The following is a 20,057-nucleotide window of genomic DNA, read 5'->3' as shown; positions in this document are numbered from 1 at the left end:
TACTACACCAGATATACACGAAGACTTAGAGGCCCAAAACATTTGGGGGAATAACGGAAAGAATGAATTCTCTCTTTTGTTAGGAGCCTTAGAGCATGGCTCTCTTAACGTAAAAATTGTAGTTCAATTATTGCGATCACGTAGGTGCTCAAAACAAATTATGAGCGTCAAGGAGAGAAAAATGGCAAAAATCGTGGACAGGCATCTGTCCTTCGTGCTTGCAAATAGAGCAGTACGTTGGCTGCTCACCCCACGTAGCAAGTACTGAGAAGCAAGAATGCGAGCTCAGCATCTGGTATCTGTTGCACACTCCGTGTTTTCACTGAGCGAAGCGCGCCTCTTTCCGCTGTAGGTGGGGCAGAGTTTTAAACATTAAGCAGCTTAAAAAAAAAAAAGAAAATCAGTGTCGTTTGTATTCATTTCTTTGAAGATAAAAATTAAAGTACGTCCTCTTCCCACCTCTTCCAGCATGGATTCTGGTTCTTCAGAAAGTCCCGCTAGTCTGAAGAGAGTAGCTTCGCCAGCAGCCAAGCCAGCCGTTTCCGGAGAAGGTGAGAACCCGAGTCAAATTATGCTCCTTAGGAGGGTCCTGGGGATCACGTAATATGAACAGTTGAATGTTTGAAATGAGACAGGATTTCATTCTAAAATTGACTACGTTGATTGACGTCCGATGTGTCCCACTCTGAGGTAAAATGAGAGGTTAGATCTTTTCCCGAAGCAGAGTACGTCATGGAGACTTTCAAAACCGAATCAGATACATTGACCATAAACACTGAATCTTGTCATGATACTTGGTCACGAGCCCTTTGACCTTTAAAAGAGGCCTATCAGCATCACTAGGGATTCAGTTTTGGGAGCATCTCTGTGGCCGAATCGTGGTCATTGCTTCCCCTAGCAGAACCTGTTCTCCTCTGACCTGTACATCAGTGTTCTGGTGTAAAACTGTAATGACACAGTTGAGTAAAGCTGTCCCGGTGACCTCTGCCGTCTCCCTGACCTCAAAGGAAACAGAGAAGCTTAGTTTTTCAGTTCCTGGTAAACAACCACATCAGGTGATAGAGGCCTAAAAATGTCATTTTGAGTATTTACGACACAAATAATTAAGGGCTTGATTTCCTGGTCTTTGTTTTCATGACATGATTCTGAGGATCACCTGTGCCCATGCACGGTGTGAGGTTTAAAATGAACGAAACCCACATAATCCGGGCTCCAGTGGTAAAAATCTCCCGTGTTCTCTGCATTCGGTGTGGCCGTTCTCATCGAACTGAAGACCGCTGCCTGAAGCCGCCAGGCTTTCCACCAGAAGTCGGATCAGCGCTCCTAGCTAACAGAGGCCCTCCTGGTTGTGTCCGAAGTTTTCGTGGATTCCTCAGATAAATTCTCTGCAGAGAGTGTGTTCGATTTAGTTTCTTCGCCATCATGAAGTTGTTGAATTCCTCAGAAAGCGTGCCTTGGGAAAGAATTACGAAAACAGTTGTTTCGGGGGAAACAGCAAGGATTAAGGTGCAGTGGCCCTTCAGACTCACGGTAACACAGTTACTTTTCTAAAAGGAATTCTGGAAGCAAAAATGTCTGTAGTTTGTAAGTACAGCCGTAGAAACCTCATCGCTGCCAAGCAAATCCAGCATTTTTTTGGATCCCGTTTTTGCCGTTCCCACCAAAATGAACATTAGCAGAGTTCCGTTTATACGCGCTTAATCAGTCATCTGAATGAGTGTTTTATCCACTAATGTTAGCAGAACGAGGCACCAAAAAGCTTTTTAAACACATCGTGTGTGGTCAGTTTTGTATAAAGCAAATTTTATGATTCTGCCCAGATTCGCTGTTATTTTATCCAATGAAGCTTATACCCGGCTCTCGCCTGCCAGCCACGTACTCATGAGCGTGCCTTCGCCTCCTCATCTGGAAGGTGGGCCTACTGAACACCCCTTCGGGTAGAAAGTTACTACAAAGGATTAGGAGATCAGCTGTGTCAGGCATTTAGGAGAGAGGTCCGTGAGTGTCCACTAGTGTTCTTGCCTTTTTACTTCGTTTTCTGGATTGTGGATGGCGAGCCACTCAGTGCAGCGGGCATTCTCATCTAGGAGCAGTTCCGATGAATGCCGATTTGTTTGGAAACACGTACGGAGGCCTTGTCCCTTGAGGCCTCGCAGAGGTCACAGGTGAACGGCACACACGTTTAAAGTTGGGTAACAGAGAGAGATTGTCATCCCTGCTGACATTTATTACATCCACCGTCAGGTGATTTAGGAATATTAGGAAACACTAGGAGGGAGATCGCTGGCTTTCCAGAGTGCCGTGGGAGAACTTGGCAGTTGATGTTCAGAGGAAAGCTGTCGACGTATATTAACGAGCCCCTTATTGTACCGCATTAAAGGCGATCACATTTCAAGTAAACCATACGCCAGATTGAATAGATTTGTAGGTTTGGGAATGGCCAGTGCCCTGTGGTAAATGTCTCCGCAGGGAGGTCGGAGTGAGTGCCACCGCGGGTCCCTCCTCCCATGTCCCTGTCCTCACTGAGTCCCCAGATGCCTGTGTGCACAGTGGGGCGAGCAAAGCCACAGTCTTTTCCAGTCTCCTTGGTATCGCAGACTGCAGCCGTAGGTTCAGCCAGAGTTCAGGCTTCTGAAGTTTCTGAAGCATTTTGAAAGTAGCTTCAACATTTGGATCCGTTTTTGAGAAAGCGACTTTGCAGCGCAGGAATCACTGGGAGAAGCGTCGATCTGCTGATCTGCCCAGGACCCTGTCTGAACTGGCCACACTCGAGCTAAGGGTCAAGTGACAGCAGCACAGAAGGGAAGGGGCAGAGGACGGAGAAACCAGGGAAAGGAAGATGGTAATGAAAGAAGAATGCCCTTATCAAGACCGCCAGACTTTGATTTCCGCATGTGGGAAATCCGTTTTCCAGTTGTAACTGGAGGTGAGCCTTAGCCGCGCCAAGGACTCAAGACACAGAAACTTCTGTTCTCCCTGCACACTTGGATGACCTTGGGTCTGCCGCGGGGTCCGCACTCCCCAGCAGTCGCTGCCACAGAGGCTTACGCAGCCCTTGGAGGGCTCTCCCACGTCGCAGAGCTGCCCACATTAGCACACGCATTAGGGGGCTTTGTGTTTTTTTGTTTGTTTTAGCTTTCATTAATACCCCCTGCAGACGCTCTTATAATGAGCCAAAAGGATTCCTCCATACTAAATTTCTGCCCATTAATTAACATTAGGCTCTGAATTTAAGGGCTCCCTCTGAAGTTTTAGCCAGAAGCAGGCATCATGCATCAGAAAAATGTACTTTCTGACTAGGTAAATGGTGATTTTTTTTTTAACTACTTTAAAAAAAATACCCAAAAGCCTAGGATAAAATGGAGAAAAAGTAGAAGCAAGAAAGGTTTATCTTTCTGTAAATCTTTCATCCCATCCTAATGTGATCTTTCGGAGAATAGGATTTGCTTTCCGAGCCTTAGTAAAGTCAGCTCTTTGTGATTAAAAAGAAAATGTTCCTCTGGAATGCACACCCTTCCCATGCAAGACTGCAAAAAAACATTAGTTCTCATCCTTTAAGAAGCGAATAATAAAATGTAAGAAACCGAGATTGCTTTTCGACTTGTTCAGAAAGGTTTGCTCTCTTCTGGGATTGAGGAGACATTACTTTTATTATCAGTCCCTGCTTCCTGTTTGTGTACCTGAATGACAAATGGATGCCCGTTTTTAACTAAATTGTGTGTATCCTTTGTTTTTGTGTTTTAACAGCTTCCCACCATCCGTGTATATGGCACAAAAGGGCATAAGTTTTCACTCGGGCACTTTAATGAACAGTGTTATCTTATTTAATTTACAGAAAGGTTATACTGTATCTAAATCTTTTCCACAATTGTGACTTGGTACCTTTCAAGTGGAAATTACGGTATCTCATGTGGGTAGAAGAAACCATGTGTCCGGGCATCCAAGTCAGTGCTCAGCACGACTGCTCGGTAAATGTTAGTTGAAGGTAAATGTAGATGTCATTTACACTTAAAAGGAAATCATAACATTAAATTATAGCTCGCTCCTGGCACTCCATGTCGGTAGACGCGCATTTGGCCTTTTTTGTTTCCAAGGCTGGGTCTTCACAGGAATTGTGCCCCTGTCTGCAGTTACTAAATGTTTATGTGCAATTGGGGAATTCGGAGCCCAGGGTGTTCTGCAATTCTGTTTTATCTGTGACAAGCCTTTCTCTTGAATGGATCTTATCCGAACCTCCTTATTCATAAACTTGCATTTGCAAAGCTGTCTGGGTTTTCTGTAAACAATCAAGCTCTCTCCATATCTCAATATTTCTCCCCACCAGAATTTATTGCCATGTACACTTACGAGAGTTCTGAGCAAGGCGATTTAACCTTTCAGCAAGGGGATGTGATTTTGGTTACCAAGAAAGATGGTGACTGGTGGACAGGAACAGTGGGCGACAAGTCCGGAGTCTTCCCTTCTAACTATGTGAGGCTTAAGGACTCAGAGGTAAACCCACATTAACTGTTTCCTCTCCCTTTCTGTGCGATGATTCTCTTTGTGGGAAGCCACTACATTTGTCCGTGGAACGCTTTGATGGGTTTGGCTAAGTTCCAGGAACTTGACAGCAAACACAGAGCGACCCGTCATTGTTTGAACTTGTCATTTGGTGCGGCACTTGTTTGAACTTGTCATTTGGTGCGGCAGGGTAAGCCGTGGCTTCCCACAAGCAGAAGAACTCCCTGGGGCCGAGTGGAGGCTGGGCTGAGTCACTGGGTTACTGTTCAGCATTGGTCTCTGTCCCCGCATGTGACTGACGGAGGATTTGGAGTGAATGTGTTTCATTAGGCCTTCCGGGTCGCTGATCTGGGATACCCATAGAAGGGCACACAGCAGTATTTCCCCATGTGGTGATATGGGTCCCAAAACATGGGACAGTAGAGAGTTTCTAAAATTTATATTTTTGCCTATATGTTAGGAAGACGTAAGATTTAAGAGCTCGATAACCCTTTGGGCTAGGCCTTAATATCTCAGGCCCACTGATCAGGGGCCTGAATTTATTCTAAATGCTGTTATCCTTATAAATCAGAAAGGGCTCCCATTGTTGTGACATGGGGCCCTAAAAATCCAGTTGCGTACCAAGTGGTCTTGAGGTGGTGCAAGTTTAATGAAATGGTGGGGTGCCCCGGAGTATTGGGAGCCTGTCCCTTAGTGGCACATTTCAAGTTAGTGGAGAATTTTGGGGTAAATCAATATAGTCATTTAACAGATCAATTGCACATAAATAAACCAACAAGAATTGGCTTTTTTTTTCTTTTTTTCTTTTTTTCCTAACACTGGCTTTCCCAGGTGTAAGCCAGAGGGACAGAGCTCCCCTCTCATCAGTGTGCCAGTGCGAGGGTGGACCTTGGGCTGGTCCCCGGGCCCGGTACCTGCAGCTGCTTTGGGAGCCTGGAGCCTGGCCCCATGCTTCCCCTTCCCTTCTTGCCTTCCCTGCGGGGCCCAGGAGCAGTTTCTATTTTGCTTGAGTTTTGTTTTTTTAGGGAGTGTCATTTTAGCTGTTTTGGGGGTTTTTTGTTTTGTTTTGTTTTGTTTTCCCTTGCTGTGGTCTCGAGAGCAGCTTACTGAGATGCCCAGGGAGGGATTTGCATTGCTTACCCTGAGAGAATTTGGCAGAAGCCTGGTAGAAAGTGCTGCTGTCCCGTAGGACAGCCGGCGAATTGTCCTCGGCAGACCCGGAGAGGGGAGAATGGGGCTTCTCTCCAAGAATCCAGTCGGATCCAGTGAAAATCATACAGAAGATGTTTCAGAAGCACAGGGGAAAAACTAAAACTAAACTCAATTTCTACCACTAGGCATGAAGATTCTCAAAGTGACTACCTTTTAGATCAATTAAAAGACCAAAACCATTACTTACATTGTATTTTGATAAACTGTAGTTTTCTATTAAAAAAACAAACAAACAAAACAAAACAAAAAAACACCCTGAAATCAGTAAGTTAAAAAAAAAAACAAAAAACCCTGACATTTTTTCAAAGGTAAGCTGAGTTATAAGGTGCTTTTTAACCATGGTCTTAAAATATGAGACACAGAAGAACCAACAAGTGCTAAAGATTTTGGACAAATACTTAGCTACGTTATTTCACAAGGAAGAAAAAAGTCTAAAAAGTCAGCTCTTTGATTCTCCTTGGATACAGAGTTCAGTGTCTAAGGAAAATTTCCTGCTAAAACCAGACCCAGCCTCTGATAGGAGAATTGCCCCTCTGGGCATGGGAGAGGTTGTCCCGTCCTGGCTTCTCTTCTCTCTAGGAGAAAAGCCCGGACGCAGACGCTGAGGCAGCTTTCCTCCCGCATTCCTGAGGGGGTCCAAGACAGAACCCGGCCCTCTGAGTGTGTCTTAGTTTCTGTGCTGGCTGTGGTGTCAAAAAGGGAGCACACTGGGGCGCCTGGCTGGCTCAGTCGGTAGAGCATGTGACTCTTGATCTCAGGGTCGTGAGTTCAAGCCCCACATTGGGCATAGAGCCCACTTAAAGAAAAGCGGGGACCGCACCGAAGCTGTTTGGACTCTATTACTGGGTGTTGCCAAATACCTTGATCCTTTCATGGACTATAGGGAGTGTATTCTAAGTCCATACTGAGAAAGTTAACTGGTCCTTTGGAATCTTGTTTCATTAGTATTCCTTCATTTTGATACGCAGCCTCTAAAAATAGCAAGGGAGATTGGTATTAGATATTCTGTTAATACAGAAATCGTAATCAGTAAAAATTGTAACTCAGACTTTTCCTGGTACATAGTTACTAAATTTCAGTAACCAAAATAAAGGGACTGTGATAAGTTAGATAAATGGCATGTTTTTATTCTTGCAGTAACTGTTATTTACTTTATTAAGCTATTTTTTGTTTTGTCTTGATTGGAATACTTAATTTACTGCCAGACAGGGACTCAAGAATGAAAATCAATTCAGAATAAAGCCCTCAGTAATGACAGACTCCAGTCTGGCCCCTGTCCTGACTCGAGGTCCCTATTGGCTTATTCAGCTGGTTTAAAATTCCATGAGTATCCATAAAGGAATTCAACCCCAGAGCACTTTTGGAACAATTAATAGTTGCCAAAAAAAACAAAACAAAACAAAACAAAACAAAAACCTCTGGTCTGGTCTGCTTCTGTGGAATGTGCAGCCAGCACTGATAGAGGGATTTCAGGGTTTATACAGTGTAAGATTTGGGTGGAAAGGATATGCAGGACGGTGGCTGCCTCTTGGGGTAAAGAGGTGAATGGGACACAGAAGGGATGGGGGAGGCATATTTGAACGGCCACAATGCTGTTTCCGTTATTTAAAAAAAAAAAAGAAAAGAAAGCTCTAAAGCGAGTGTAGCAGACTGTTAACGTTTTACATAGTAAATCTGGGTGTTGGGCTCATGGATGTCAGTCAGAGTCTCTGTAGTTCTTACGTGTGAAATGTTGAAGACCCATCTGAACACAAGCAGGAGCTCAGTGTTCAGGACCTAGACCTATAGTCTTCCTCGCCTGGCCCCCCCTGTTGGAGTTGACCCGGGGACAGCACTCTTGTGGTCTTCACACAGGCAGCACCTGAGCCCTCTGGGACCCTACAGTGCTGCATCCTTGGTTCACTTTTCTTGAAGGAAGAGGGTAAAAGCTGTGTGTTTAAAGCACTTATTTTGACCCCTGTTTTCCTGATGCCCGTCTGATGGCAGCCAATACAGTGCTGCTGTGTTTCCCCAGAATGAGCAGGGGGGCGCCGGGGGCTCGAGCGGGCTTGTGTCGTCGCTGATTGTGTTTGAAGTTGCATGAACGAAACTCTGCAGTATGCAAATGAGACTTTTTGCTCTGTTTTAAGGGCTCTGGAACTGCTGGGAAGACAGGGAGTTTAGGAAAGAAACCTGGTAAGTTACAAACCCTGATGCTTATTTTTCAGTGTTTTGAATGTAATTGCTAGTTGCTCCCAATCTTTGTTCGGGAGGGCCCGAAGCCTGGAAGGGAAGACAACAGACTCTTTTGTAAGAGGGGTTGGAGTTTTATCGTTTTCTTGGAATCCATTCACAGCATATACGTGGTTGGGAACTCTCGCTGTTGCTTCACACGTGGGGAGTGGGGACGTTGCTAGACAGAGTGTTCTCATGGGTCGAGAAGAAGCGAGTCAGGCAAGGTGGGGGCAAGTTGTAACCCGTGGAGCTCTAAGGTTTGGGCGCAGCCGCTGCGCCTCATCCTCATGGGAGGTCCAGGAAGCTCACTTCCTCTCCTGACAGCACAGTTCAGTCCCAGGACAGAAATAGTGGCCAGGATTCAAAGAGCAAAGTAGAGGTCCCGTTAATGTAGAAGCCACGGGGTGGTTCTCCTCGGGTACCCACTGAAGGTACGAAATACAGCCATCCCTCCGTATTCAGTGCTGTAGTTAATTGAACCAAAATCCCATGTTCTACAAATAGTACCATGAACTCGAGGGACAAGAAGCAGATGTGAAACCCTCTGGTTTGCGTGGCACGTCATTTTGCTCTTGTGTCCGTAGGAGATGGCAGATGGGGGCGTCCCCGGCAGGCTTCTGGGTTGGGGATGAGGGGGGGATAGTCTGGTGTTTCTGGGTCTGGTGCTCAGCTCCAGAAGGGCTTACCTGACAAGGAAAAGTGGGTTCTTGGGTTGTCATAGGATTTTAGTGAGACTCCAGAGGCTGGGACACTTGGGTCCCCATCTCGGTTTTAACTGTGAGGATTTTACTTTTCGAATTGTCATTCCAAAGGGTCCAGATGGGCTTAACTTTGTCCTGAAACCAGCAAGCTGCTCAGGGACACAAAAGACAGAGAAGAAAGCTGGGGGCAGATTGCTGGCTGTGCATGCCAGGTCCTTTGAGGAGCAGGAAAGTCTGAGGCCAAATAGGACACTCATTTGGACTCTCTCCAGACCAGAAAGTCTTGGAATCTAGAGCTAGTCCTTGGCGGGTGAGGCGAGAATTCTTAGCCCCAGCACAGACTTCCCAGCGAGGGCTCTCGGCCCGGCCGGGGGGGTATGTAAGCTGGCCTCTTTCTTGCTGCCCCTGGTCTCCCGAAGCATCTGGCAGGGCCGGACCTGCCCCCTGACAGCCCGGTGGCCGGCGGCCGATGGCGGAACGGGGTCAGAGGGGATTGCCTGGTGCATGTGCTTTCTGGAGCGGGAGGAAGTACCGTCAGAGGACAGGGGGGCCTTTTTACCTCTTTCTTGCTTGCTTTCCCTCATTCCTTCTTTCTTTCGAGATCTGTTGTGGTGGGGAGAGAGCGTGGAGGACCAGAACAGTTTGTTCCGTATTGCTTCTAGAAGCTCCGAAAGCAGTCACTGCGGGTATGCCAGAATTCAGTCAGGGAAGCATTTTGTTTTTTCGTACTCGACCTCCTGTGCCAGTAGAAATGTACTTTTCAGAGCCTGGTCTGTGGTGCTGCTGGAATTTTTCCCATGAGGTTTTTAACATTTGGGGAAAGTACAGAACTGTTTACGTTTTTTTTCCCCCCCTGCTGAACTGTTTTTGCATAAAAATTTCTTAACTCCTGATGCTTTTTTTTTTTAACCTAAAATGAAAGTAAACGTGCATTGACATGATTCCCACCTGATATTCACGGATGCCCCTCAGAATGGGAGCCGCAGAGAAAATGGTCACGTGGGTGGGGCTTGAGAGCCTGAAGCCACAACATCTAGATCAGCTAGTGCCAGGCCCCTGAAAGTTTCTGGAGAAAATAGAATTCGTCTTTCTACTTACTTGCAGGGTGGGAGACCCTTTATTCACTTCCCTAGCGGCGAGTGTGCTGGGTGCCAGCCCTGCGGTGTGGAAGACGAGGAACCAGGCCCTGCAGTGGGCCTCAGGGCCTTGGCAGCAAGTGTGGGGGGACTGGGACAGAAGGGGTAGGAATTGGGGGGCAAGAACAGGGTTCATGGAGAGAAGTTTGGTAAATGTGTTCTGAGGGAGGATGAGGAGGTCCTAGAGCAGAACCAGAAGACCAGCCGAGCACATGAATGGAGCGTCTGGACTGTAGGCCGTGGGACGGGGGCCGCGGAGTGAGCCCCCTTCATTGAGCAGAAAACCTGCCCAGGGCACTGGCCTTGAGCCCATTAACCTGGGAACTAGGGAGGTGGCTGTGTCTTCCTAGAATTTCTTCTCCCGACCCTGACACGGTGCCGCCATGTTTGATCTTGTTTTCCAGAAATCGCGCAGGTGATCGCCTGCTACACGGCCACCGGCCCCGAGCAGCTCACTCTGGCCCCTGGTCAGCTGATTCTGATCCGGAAAAAGAACCCAGGCGGTTGGTGGGAAGGAGAGCTGCAAGTTAGTGTCTTTTCCGTTTGTTGAAGATTCTCTGTCCACATTTGAGTGTGTGTAAGATGTCAGAGGGTGAGGACGTCCTTGCAAAGGCCAGCAGAACCCCCGCCACCTCGTCCCACGCTTGGATATGGGGAGGCGCCCCGTCGTCGGGGTCCACATGTCGGTTTTCTAAGCGTCAGGCACCCAGTCAGTAGCAGAATTGGGAGAGCTAAGGATTCCCGGAAAGGTTTGTCCACATCGGCCTGCCTGCTGCATTCCCAGGGTGAGGGTCATGGCGAGGGGCGCCTGCAGAGTCGTCCTCACGGGTCCTGGCGTTACAGAAGCCGCGCTCGCCATCCTTAAGTGTAAGGTGTGGCACGAGAGCCGCCTCTGTGTGTCACAACAGGCTTCGTTCCTGCACGTGGGTGTGTGTGTGTGTGTGTCCGTCCGTGTCCTCGGTCTGCCATTTTGTCGAGGCAGACCTTGGTCAAGGAGAAGATGGCTGTTGTGGTGCGCTGAAGAGGGGGCAGCCAGTGACACAATGAAGTGCCGGGAATGACCAGCACCGTCTAGAGTGTAGTCGGAGACTCGGCTTGTTGTGGGCAGCGCCCTGGTGGGCAGCCGTAACACCTGTCCAGCGGGGCTGACCACACTCACCTGTCGGCCTTGGGGGCACCTGCTGACCTGGGGAGGCAGCGGGCCTCAGCTGGCGTCCCCCGAGATAGCCACAGATGCCGCCTTCCCTCCCTCCTCAGCCATGCACTTGCTAGTCTGCCCAGCCCTCGGTGACCTCTCCGCTGCAGCCTCTTCTCATTGGGTGATTCCTTCTCGCTTGACGACAAGCCCTCCTCCAGACTCGGGGCCTCCCTGAGAGTAACATGCACCCCCAGGCGTGGGAGACCACCGGACCTGGTCACCTCCCACCTCCTCCAGAAGGGACGTCTTCCCCTGAGCTGTGGTGGTCCCGATGCCCACACCACTCATGGTGTTAAATTGTGATGATACTGTTAGCTTCTCACCCAGATGTCTTATGTCTGCCTGAAGGTTATCAGCGTTTTGAAGATGGTAACTGGTTTTTTTTTTTTGTTTTGTTTTGGCCTCACCCTCCTAGCACCTTACTCGAAAGACAGTTTTGAACAATTCTCTCAATCCCCAAGAAAATGGGTGAATTGCCAGGCACGGGAGGGCTTCTGGTGCCTTCACTAGGGGTTCTCTCATTGTGGCTGCACAAACGAAGAAACTGCCAGTGAGCTCCGGGTTCTGCCCTTGTTGGAGGGCAGGGGTAGGGCCATGGCAGAGTCGTTGCCAGCCATATGGCGGCTCACTGGATAGAGGAGCACATGGGGGCTTGCAAATGAGAGGCCGCAGTTGTGGGCGGATTCACTGTGAGCCTCAGCCCTTGAGCCAAGGGCACGCAGTCTGTTAGACCACAAGGAAAGGGAAACTTGATCCGTGTTCTAAAAGTAACCCAGCTGGATCCTTCTCCATAATTTGGCAGGTGGGAGGGCAGAGTCAAGGTAGAGGAAGTTTTCTTTTCTTCTAGTTTTCTTTTCTTATTTTGCAGGTAGGGAATATATTCCCAGGGTTTAAAATCCAAAAGTAAGCAAAGGGGGATACAGAAGGTCTCCCTCACACCCCTGTCCTTGAAGGCAACTGTTTTTCTAGAACTGCTGTGTATGTGTATGTGTGTGTGTGCATGTGCATGTATGTGGGCGCACCTATGTATGCATCATTTTGAGTTCTCTGTTCCCATTGGCATAGTTGGGTGCTCGTAGCACTTCCCATCATTCCCAGCTAGCCCTTGACCTTATAGAGTCGCGGGTCTCGGCTCACCCTGTTTGAAAACAGGGCAGGTTCAGACCCCCTGTGTTCTGTATATCGCGCATGCGTGTCATCTCACTTTATGCATAAGAGCGCAGGTGCGAGTGTGACAACTGGCTCACCGCTGCCTGGCTTGTAACTGTCACTGGGCTTTTCTGGGCCTCACTTCCTTCATCCGGGAACCGGGAATAGTCATAGTATTCTCCCTCTGGAATTGCGCAGGTGAACGCACGTGGGGTGCTCGGCGCAGGGCCCGACTTGTCACAAGCACCCAAGAAGTGTTGCCTGCTATTATTGGTAGTGTTTCATTATTGTCACTGTCACCATTAGCCTCAAATCCATATATAGTGTTGGCTTCCGCTGTCATCCCTGCGTCCCCTGAAAGTCACACGTGAGAGCCAGGGCCGCCTGAGTGGGTGCCCTCTGCTAGACATACCCCGTGACACCCAGCTGGGACCCACAAAGTCCCGCCCATGCAGACACATTCCAGGCTCCGCTGGCCAAGGACAACCCCGGTTTGAATTCTTGCCGCAGTGTTTTCATCGTGTAATACAGAAACTCAGAGATGCTGCTGTTCACACCAGATGGTTTGTGGCTCTGTGTGAACCTTGTGTATGAGCTCTGTTGCGTAGTGGACTGGCTCCTGAATGGTGATGACCCTTTTAAGCGTTTCGCTGTCCTTGTCTTACTAGGCACGTGGGAAGAAGCGCCAGATAGGCTGGTTCCCCGCTAATTACGTAAAACTTCTAAGCCCCGGGACGAGCAAAATCACTCCAACGGAGCCCCCGAAGCCGACAGCGCTCCCGGCAGGTAGGCAGCGTGCGATCTCCCCTTGGACAACGGTCCGCGGGTCCCCGTCATCCTCCCGCTGGGTTCCCTCCCGGAGTGTCTTAGAGCGGCTCTCACAGCTGCTGTAAATAGTTCTTGTACTTGCCGGGACCGATCCCCAGCTAATGGGATATGGAATATGTTTTTCAAAAGGACTGAGTGTCTAAGCAGCTTTGCTGTCCTGGGCACAACAGAGCCCTTGTTGGAACTGTCTTCTGAAGGAGTTGTGAATGCTGTGGCATTAAAGCCAGACTTTTCTCTTGATTTCCTTCCAGCTTTTTAAATCGGGATTTGGGCTAGGGGCTGAGGGGACAAAAAGGGACTCCTAAAAATAAATGGCTGGGGTCTCAGTAGGTCAGGAGACGGAGCTGGAGGCCACGGGGGTCTGTTGGTTGTAATGGGTTGCTCACCGAAGACTAAAATAGCTCCCTCGTGACATTTCCTGTGAACAGAGGGGGCTTCGCTCAATGGACAGGATGTCGTGCACGCTCCCCTAAAGGACTCAGAGGAACAGAGGGCACCGTGGCTGAGGCCGTTGGCTATTTTCTGACTGAGGAGACCAAATTAGATGCTTTGGTCATATTTGAGATGGGCGAGGTCAGGGGAGCAGGAACCTGCCCTCGGGTCTTCAAGCCACCAGCTCTTGGGTGGCATTTCTGGAAAACGCGTAACTTTCGTTGGCGTCTGTGCCGTACATCCCCAGTGAAATACGATGACAACTTGGCAGACTTTGCCAGCAGTGCAGGGATTGGCAAAGCAGGACTGTTCCCAGCCCTGGCTGGGCCTCTCGGCCTGCACTGTGGGCCTCCTGCGGGCAGAGGGGGCGGTGCCAGCTGGACCCCCTCTCCCTTGGGGTAGTTGGGCAGGACCCCCTTCATCGGATTCGTTGAACCCCACCGAAATAATTGGCCAGAATGATTCAGTTAACTTGCAGAACCTAAACCCATAGATAGCCTAGTTGAGGAAGATTAATGAGAGGCCCAGCCTAACCATGCGGACTTACCCAAAGTGTGCTCAGGCCAGGAAACGAAAGCAGTTTAACCTCCCACGGGTTTGAGGGAAAGCGAGAAGGGGGAAAAACCTTCTTGAGCGTGGCGATATCCTCCTTGAGACAAAATTTTGAGCCACAAAGATAATAAAAGAAAAAAACATTGGTTTTACTTTTCAGTAAGATTTTGATTTTGGAGGTGGGGGTGGATGGCGGGCGGAGTGGGGGAGGATGAGAGGGGAGGGGAGAAAGAAGGAAGCAGAGCAGAGTAGCTGAGCCCCATACACCGCCGTCTTGTGCAGTCAGCATTCCAGGGGCGCGTTCCTCTGCTCACACGGAAGCGATTCCGAGAGCATTCCGGCATCCTTGTAGATTTTCTGCTGACGTGAACGCACGAGAAAGAGGAACGTATCCCACCAGCTACAGACTTAGTGTGAAATTCTGCCGTCACCTTGGCTTTTATGCCCTCGCCGCCCCCGGTCGCCCCCGCTTTGCAAAAGCCCACCAGAGCCGCTCGCTGAATCGCGTCCCGTCCCGAGCGCGCGACACCGCGGTGCGGGAGCGTGTGGGGAGCGCCTGCCGCCTCTTGTGCGCGCCCCGCGGCCCTCACCCGGCCCTGTCTCCCCCAGTGTGCCAGGTCATCGGTGTGTATGACTACAGCGCCCAGAATGACGACGAGCTGGCCTTCAGCAAGGGCCAGATCATCAACGTCCTCAACAAGGACGACCCCGACTGGTGGAGAGGGGAGGTCAACGGCCAGGTGGGGCTCTTCCCCTCCAACTACGTGAAGCTGACCGCGGACACGGACCCAAGCCAGCAATGTAAGTGCCCTTGGCCGCCGCGCCGCCTCTCCCCTCTGGTCTCTCACGGTCACCCGTGCGGCACTGCTCTGATCCGGCTGAGCTTTGTTTGCAGAGCGGAAAGCCAGACCATTGCTGCATTCACGACAGTCTCTTTGAAGACCTTCTGTAATGCGAGACTTTACCTTGTGGGGTTGTTTTTTGTTTTTGTTTTATTGTTTTGTTTTGTTTTGTTTTATTTTCATTCCTTCTGTAGCATGCCCCCTCCCTGCCCTCCCCACTTTTTCCTTTTTTTTTTTTTTTAATCATTTTGGCACCATGCTGTTTACATGCCTGACTCATTTTCCTAGCTTGAATTTTGCTCATTGTTTTGTTTTGCTTATGTGTTGTTTTCCTCCTTTTTCTAGGAATCATATGTTGTCCATCCCCCCCTCAGGCTTGAAAGTCCTCAAAGAGACCCACTATCCCATATCACTGCCCAGAGGGATGATGGGAGATGCAGCCTTGATCATGTGACTTCCAGCATGATCACCTACTGCCTTCTGAGTAGAAGAACTCACTGCAGAGCAGTTTACCTCATTTTACCTTAGTTGCATGTGATGACAATGTCGAGCTATTACTTACAGAGCTAGAAGCGAACCTTACAAAAAATACACAGGGTAGTGGGTCCTTTTGTGGCTTTCCTAGTGACTCAAATTGACGTCCCCCCTCCCACCTTTGCACAGGTGCTTTCAGTAGTTTTAAAAGTGTTTTTTAAAAAAACTATATTTTAGCCTTTTAATAAAAATCAATCAATTACTTCTTTGCTATTTCGGTTTTGCAAAAAGACCCACTATCAAGGAATGCTGCATGTGCTATTAAAAAAATGTTCCAAATGTCCATAAATCTGAGACTTGATGTATTTTTTTTTTCATTTTGTCCAGTGTTATCAACTAAATTGTGTAGTTTGGGTCCCCCCTCCCACCTGCGCTGTAGACGTACAAAGGAATTCAGTATATCTGTTTTTAAAGACGTGTAGAACGACCCCAATTAAACCGAAGGTGTTTTGTGCTTGTTTGTGTGTATCAGATGTATCTTGCCGCGCATGTAACAGTACATCGTTGTACATAAGAAATCCGTTCTTTTCCATGGCAAAAGCTACTACCTTGTACGATGCTCTAATCACACTACATTGATTGGATTTTGCACGGTGACCCTGTAGCCCCAGGAGAAAGCACCTGTGTTTTCGTTGGGTCTCAGATTTATCTGGTTGAGCTGGTGTTTTCTGTTTTGGATTTTTAACTTGACGTGTTTTCAGACCATCAAAGCAGTAGACGAGACACCATTGGGTTGGTTACGACTCACAACACCCACGATCTCTTCTCGGTCTCTGTTACGTGAAGTTTTTATTCCAGTTCCTTTTCACGGAATGACCTATTTCGAACAAGTCATTTTCTTGACAAGAAAGAATGTATAGAAGCCTCCCTGTGATTAATTTCCAATGTTTACATTTTTTAACTAGACTGTGGGATTTCCGCAACTTAATATGAAACGGAGCTCCTGGTCTGTGTACGTGTCCTGTGCGTTGTAGCCGAAGCCATGTGTGTCCTTTTTAAACACTAGTTGGAAGCTCTCAATAAAAATGCCCATTGCTGACAGCCCAGGAGCCCGGGCAGGGGAAGCCTCGAGCACAGTCTCCCAGTTTCCACGAATGCCTTTGTAACCTGCAGTTACCTTCTGTTTTTACATCTCCCTCGGGAGCAGGTGCCTGTGCTGGCAGGTGTGTTGTGAGGCCCTCCCCCAGTCCCGGGCACGGGGGACGGGGGAGGCTTTTCCTCATCCCCTCACCCGTCCGGATGTTCGTGGATATGAATGTAAGATATAGAAATATATAAACCTGCGGCTTTAACAACTGTAATACACCCTTTGGAATTAGTGACGTGTATAGATAATTAAATTCTTCATATAAAAGTTAGACGGAAATGTCTCTGTGTTTTGGTGTTGGAACCTGGCCGTGGTGTTGGGGGACCAGGCAGACTAGATGTCAGCAGGGGGCCAGCGGCCCTCGTGTCCCTTAGGATGCTCGGGCTTTGAGATACAGACCCCATTCCGCTCCTCCCCGAGTCTTCTCCGAACGGCCCTCCCTCTCACCTGGCTCCCCTGCCCTCCCCGATCGGGGAGTAGAGGGTTGCCCCTTACAAGACGGGTTTTGAAGACTTGAACGGCCACACAGCGGAGTGGCTGTCTCCTCGGGCTCCTGGCGTGTGTCACTGATCCATCGACAGGCACGTGAGGGGACTCAGGGCACAAAACATTTTCCCGAAAGACGGATCGTAATCTGGGTCTGTTGAACATCGAACAGAACGTGTGGGTGGAGGTGGGAACTTTCACACCCTCCAGACCGCGGTCGCCATCCGTTTCTGCCTCGCACACGCCTGTCTGGTCACCTTTGCAGAAATAAACCAGCGTACACGTTGACAAAACTTCTTTGCAACAACGACCACGCGCTTCGCTTACCCTCCTCAGCCGTTCAGTTGAAGAGTGATCTCCTTCATCAGCAAATACTTTGGGCGAGGTGTCCCCTGGGTTCTCATAGAGACAGGGTCCATGTCCTCTTGGAGTCCATGTTCTAACAAGAAGAACAAGCAGAAACCAAACTGCCGCAGTCCATGTAGACATACTGGGGGGCGGTGTGTGTGTGTGTGCGGTCAGGTGATCCGTGCCGGAGGGTACAAGGCACCCCTGAGCAGGACGCCCAGAGCAGATAGGGCGGGGGCAGGCAGCAGCAGGGAGAGGGGCAGAGGACCCTTCCAGGAGGAAGTGATATTTAAGCTGAGACCCAAATCAGTAAGGGCCAGATGCAGCTGGGAAGGGAAGTGGCTGTCCTGGGCACAGATGTCAGGACCCGCAAAGGTCAAGAGGTGGGTGGGGGAGTCTCCATCTCCAGCCCGCCCCCCCCCACCCCCCGCTTGTGGAACAATCGAGGCAGCGAACCCCATCTCTTGCCCAGGACCCCTTTACCACATAAGCCAACGTTCCTTCTCCAGCCTTGAGTTTGGCCAGAAGTGACACGTTGTCAAGGGGGGTAATGCTCTGCACACCATGTCACTCTGTCCTCAGTACCCTCCATGCCGATCCCTCTGGGCTGTTTGGGCCTCGCAAGCCACTCGGTTTGCATTTGATTGGAGGGCATCCGTCTCACCCAGCGCGTCTCAACCAGGGGGGAGGTTACTGGCTTCTAGTGGATGCAGCCTGGCCATGCTGTTACCTGTGCTATGATGCACGGGGCCCCGCCCCCCTGGCACCAGAGAATTATCTGGCCCCAGATGTCACCAGTACCCAGGTTGAGAAACCCTGGTCCCACCCACTGGCCACCGCAGTTAGAGTTCGCCTGGTCGGTCAAGGGCAAAACAGGTTCCTTGTTGCTGGCGGCTGAGTTTGTGCCGGTAACTACTGTTGAGTAAACGTAATCCTTTATTAAGTTCATGTTCTATATCTGTAGCTTAAAAAAAAAATCCCAGAGTCCTGGTTCTGTATCTTAGACTTGATCTTATTCTTCTTGGCTCTTCCCCAAACCGTACAATTTGGTATAAAATACTTTAGTCCTGTTCTCGGAGAATCTGGCTAACAAAAAAGTTGGATAAAAGAGGAAAAGCATCTTTAAATTTAGTGAAGTGATGCTGGCTATCTCCTTTGGCCCTGAAGTTGAAAGAGGTCAGATTTTTTTTTTGAGTTGTTAAACAAAAATAACCGGTCATTTAATCATTAGTTTCATAATTGGTATGGATTTATCATGTGAACGGACTTTCAGTACAGTGGCATATGGACAAGAAGAGTACAGATGAGATCACCTTCCTTTCATGGTTCTGAGTTGCCTTCCTAAGGCCAGCTGCCTCTCCACACTGCAGATCGGGGTCCAGGGGGCTGTAGGAACAGAGTGGGGGCCAGTGGGCCAGAGCCCAGACCACCTCTGCACAAAAGGGTGTCCAGGAGAAGCTGATCTAAGCAAGGATTCACTCCTTTATAAAGTCAAAAAAATATTACACCTCCAGTGGGCACTGGTATCTGCCCCGTTTCTGGAAGGGAATCGGGCAGATCCAGACTCCTGATAGCAGATGGTGACCAGGCTCTCTACGCCTTCTTTGAACCCGTCTGAGGAAAAAAAAAAAACAAAAACAAAACCAAACCAGTAATGCCAGCTTAAGAAAACCCTCTAATTAGGTTGAAACATGAAATCGCCAATATTCCAGTTTCTCGCCCATAAAACAGCAGTCCCTGTTGCTTAGTATGCTGTACAAGCACCTTGGCATACAGTAGCTTAGGTTCTCAGAAATGGCGTTTGAATGAGCGGGTTGAGCAGTGGACGAACGAGCAGGAAGCACCGGGGTTCCGTTCACGGTGTACCACGTCACCCTCAGAGAGGACACCAGGGTGTGTCTGCAGTTCCCTTTAGCTGTGCGCTTCCCAGAAGCAACGGTGTCCTGGCTTGGGGGCTGCTCCTGGGGTCTCTTGCTCACCTGGTCTACGAAGGAGGCCTAGGACGGGGGATGCCAGCGTGTGGCGACCTTCGTCCAGGCCAGGTCTACCCCCGAAGTGGGGCGGGCGGAGGCACCCACCCAGATCACGGCTGCGGGCGGGCCTACCCCATCACGGCCCTGCTTCCTGGCCACTTGAAAATTATTTCTGAGAGTGAATATTCATTTTTTTTCTTCTAGCAGACTTGTAAGTGAATCCTATTCATTCTTCTTAGTTCCAAAAATACCCAAGAGAATTTTTATGGAAACTACATGGACTGCCCGCAGTCCTAAAATGCACAGGGAAAGAAAGGGGGAAAAAGCATCGTCTTCAAAACGTCTGGTATTTTGGATCTGGTGGAATAGGGAACCATAATATCAAAGTTCACGGTAGCTTTTTGTGACCATTACACACAAAATCAGCCAGAGTTCTCTTGGGCCTTTCTTTTTTTTTTTTTTTTTTTTTTTTTAAAGATTTTATTTATTTATTTGACAGAGACAGAGATCACAAGTAGGCAGAGAGGCAGGCAGAGAGAGAGGAGGAAGCAGGCTCCCTGCTGAGCAGAGAGCCCGATGCGGGGCTCGATCCCAGGACCCTGGAATCATGACCTGAGCCGAAGGCAGAGGCTTTAACCCACTGAGCCACCCAGGCGCCCCTCTCTTGGGCCTTTCTTGAAGCAAACTCCACTCATGAAAAACCAGATTTCCAGAATGTTTCCTGATGTGTAGCTATTTCATGATCTGTCGGGAGAAAGTTCCATCCTTTAAACACTCCCCAAGCATTTTTAAATGATAGAACTTGATCCACACAAAAAAAGTAAAGGTTTTGTTTGTAAAAAGTGAGAATCAGCTGTAAGACTGT

At 49.1% G+C, this 20,057-nt stretch overlaps 1 protein-coding gene across 3 annotated transcripts in view; it reads left to right on the top strand.

Moving 5' to 3' along the window:
- Positions 1-20,057, top strand: part of ITSN1 (intersectin 1) — a 209,666-nt gene that overhangs the window by 153,376 nt on the left and 36,233 nt on the right. For 2 of the 3 annotated variants that reach the window (XR_013966609.1, XM_080799704.1), the window contains exons 23-29: positions 469-551; positions 4,325-4,491; positions 7,842-7,887; positions 10,168-10,289; positions 12,779-12,896; positions 14,532-14,723; positions 15,110-16,652. Coding sequence is in view for 2 of the 3 variants with exons in the window: in XM_080799704.1 (XP_080655830.1) it covers positions 469-551; positions 4,325-4,491; positions 7,842-7,887; positions 10,168-10,289; positions 12,779-12,896; positions 14,532-14,723; positions 15,110-15,111 (730 nt within the window). In the remaining variant the exon portion in view is untranslated. Of the gene's footprint in view, positions 1-468; positions 552-4,324; positions 4,492-7,841; positions 7,888-10,167; positions 10,290-12,778; positions 12,897-14,531; positions 14,724-15,109; positions 16,653-20,057 lie in introns of those variants that run through there. The other variant, XM_080799703.1, reaches the window with a different exon arrangement.

Source organism: Martes martes (assembly GCF_963455335.1).
Source record: "Martes martes genome assembly, chromosome: 1".
In the NCBI taxonomy this organism is placed as follows: domain Eukaryota; kingdom Metazoa; phylum Chordata; class Mammalia; order Carnivora; family Mustelidae; genus Martes; species Martes martes.
The sequence above is the reverse complement of the archived record's forward strand: the minus strand, read 5'-3'. Positions and strand labels throughout refer to the sequence as shown.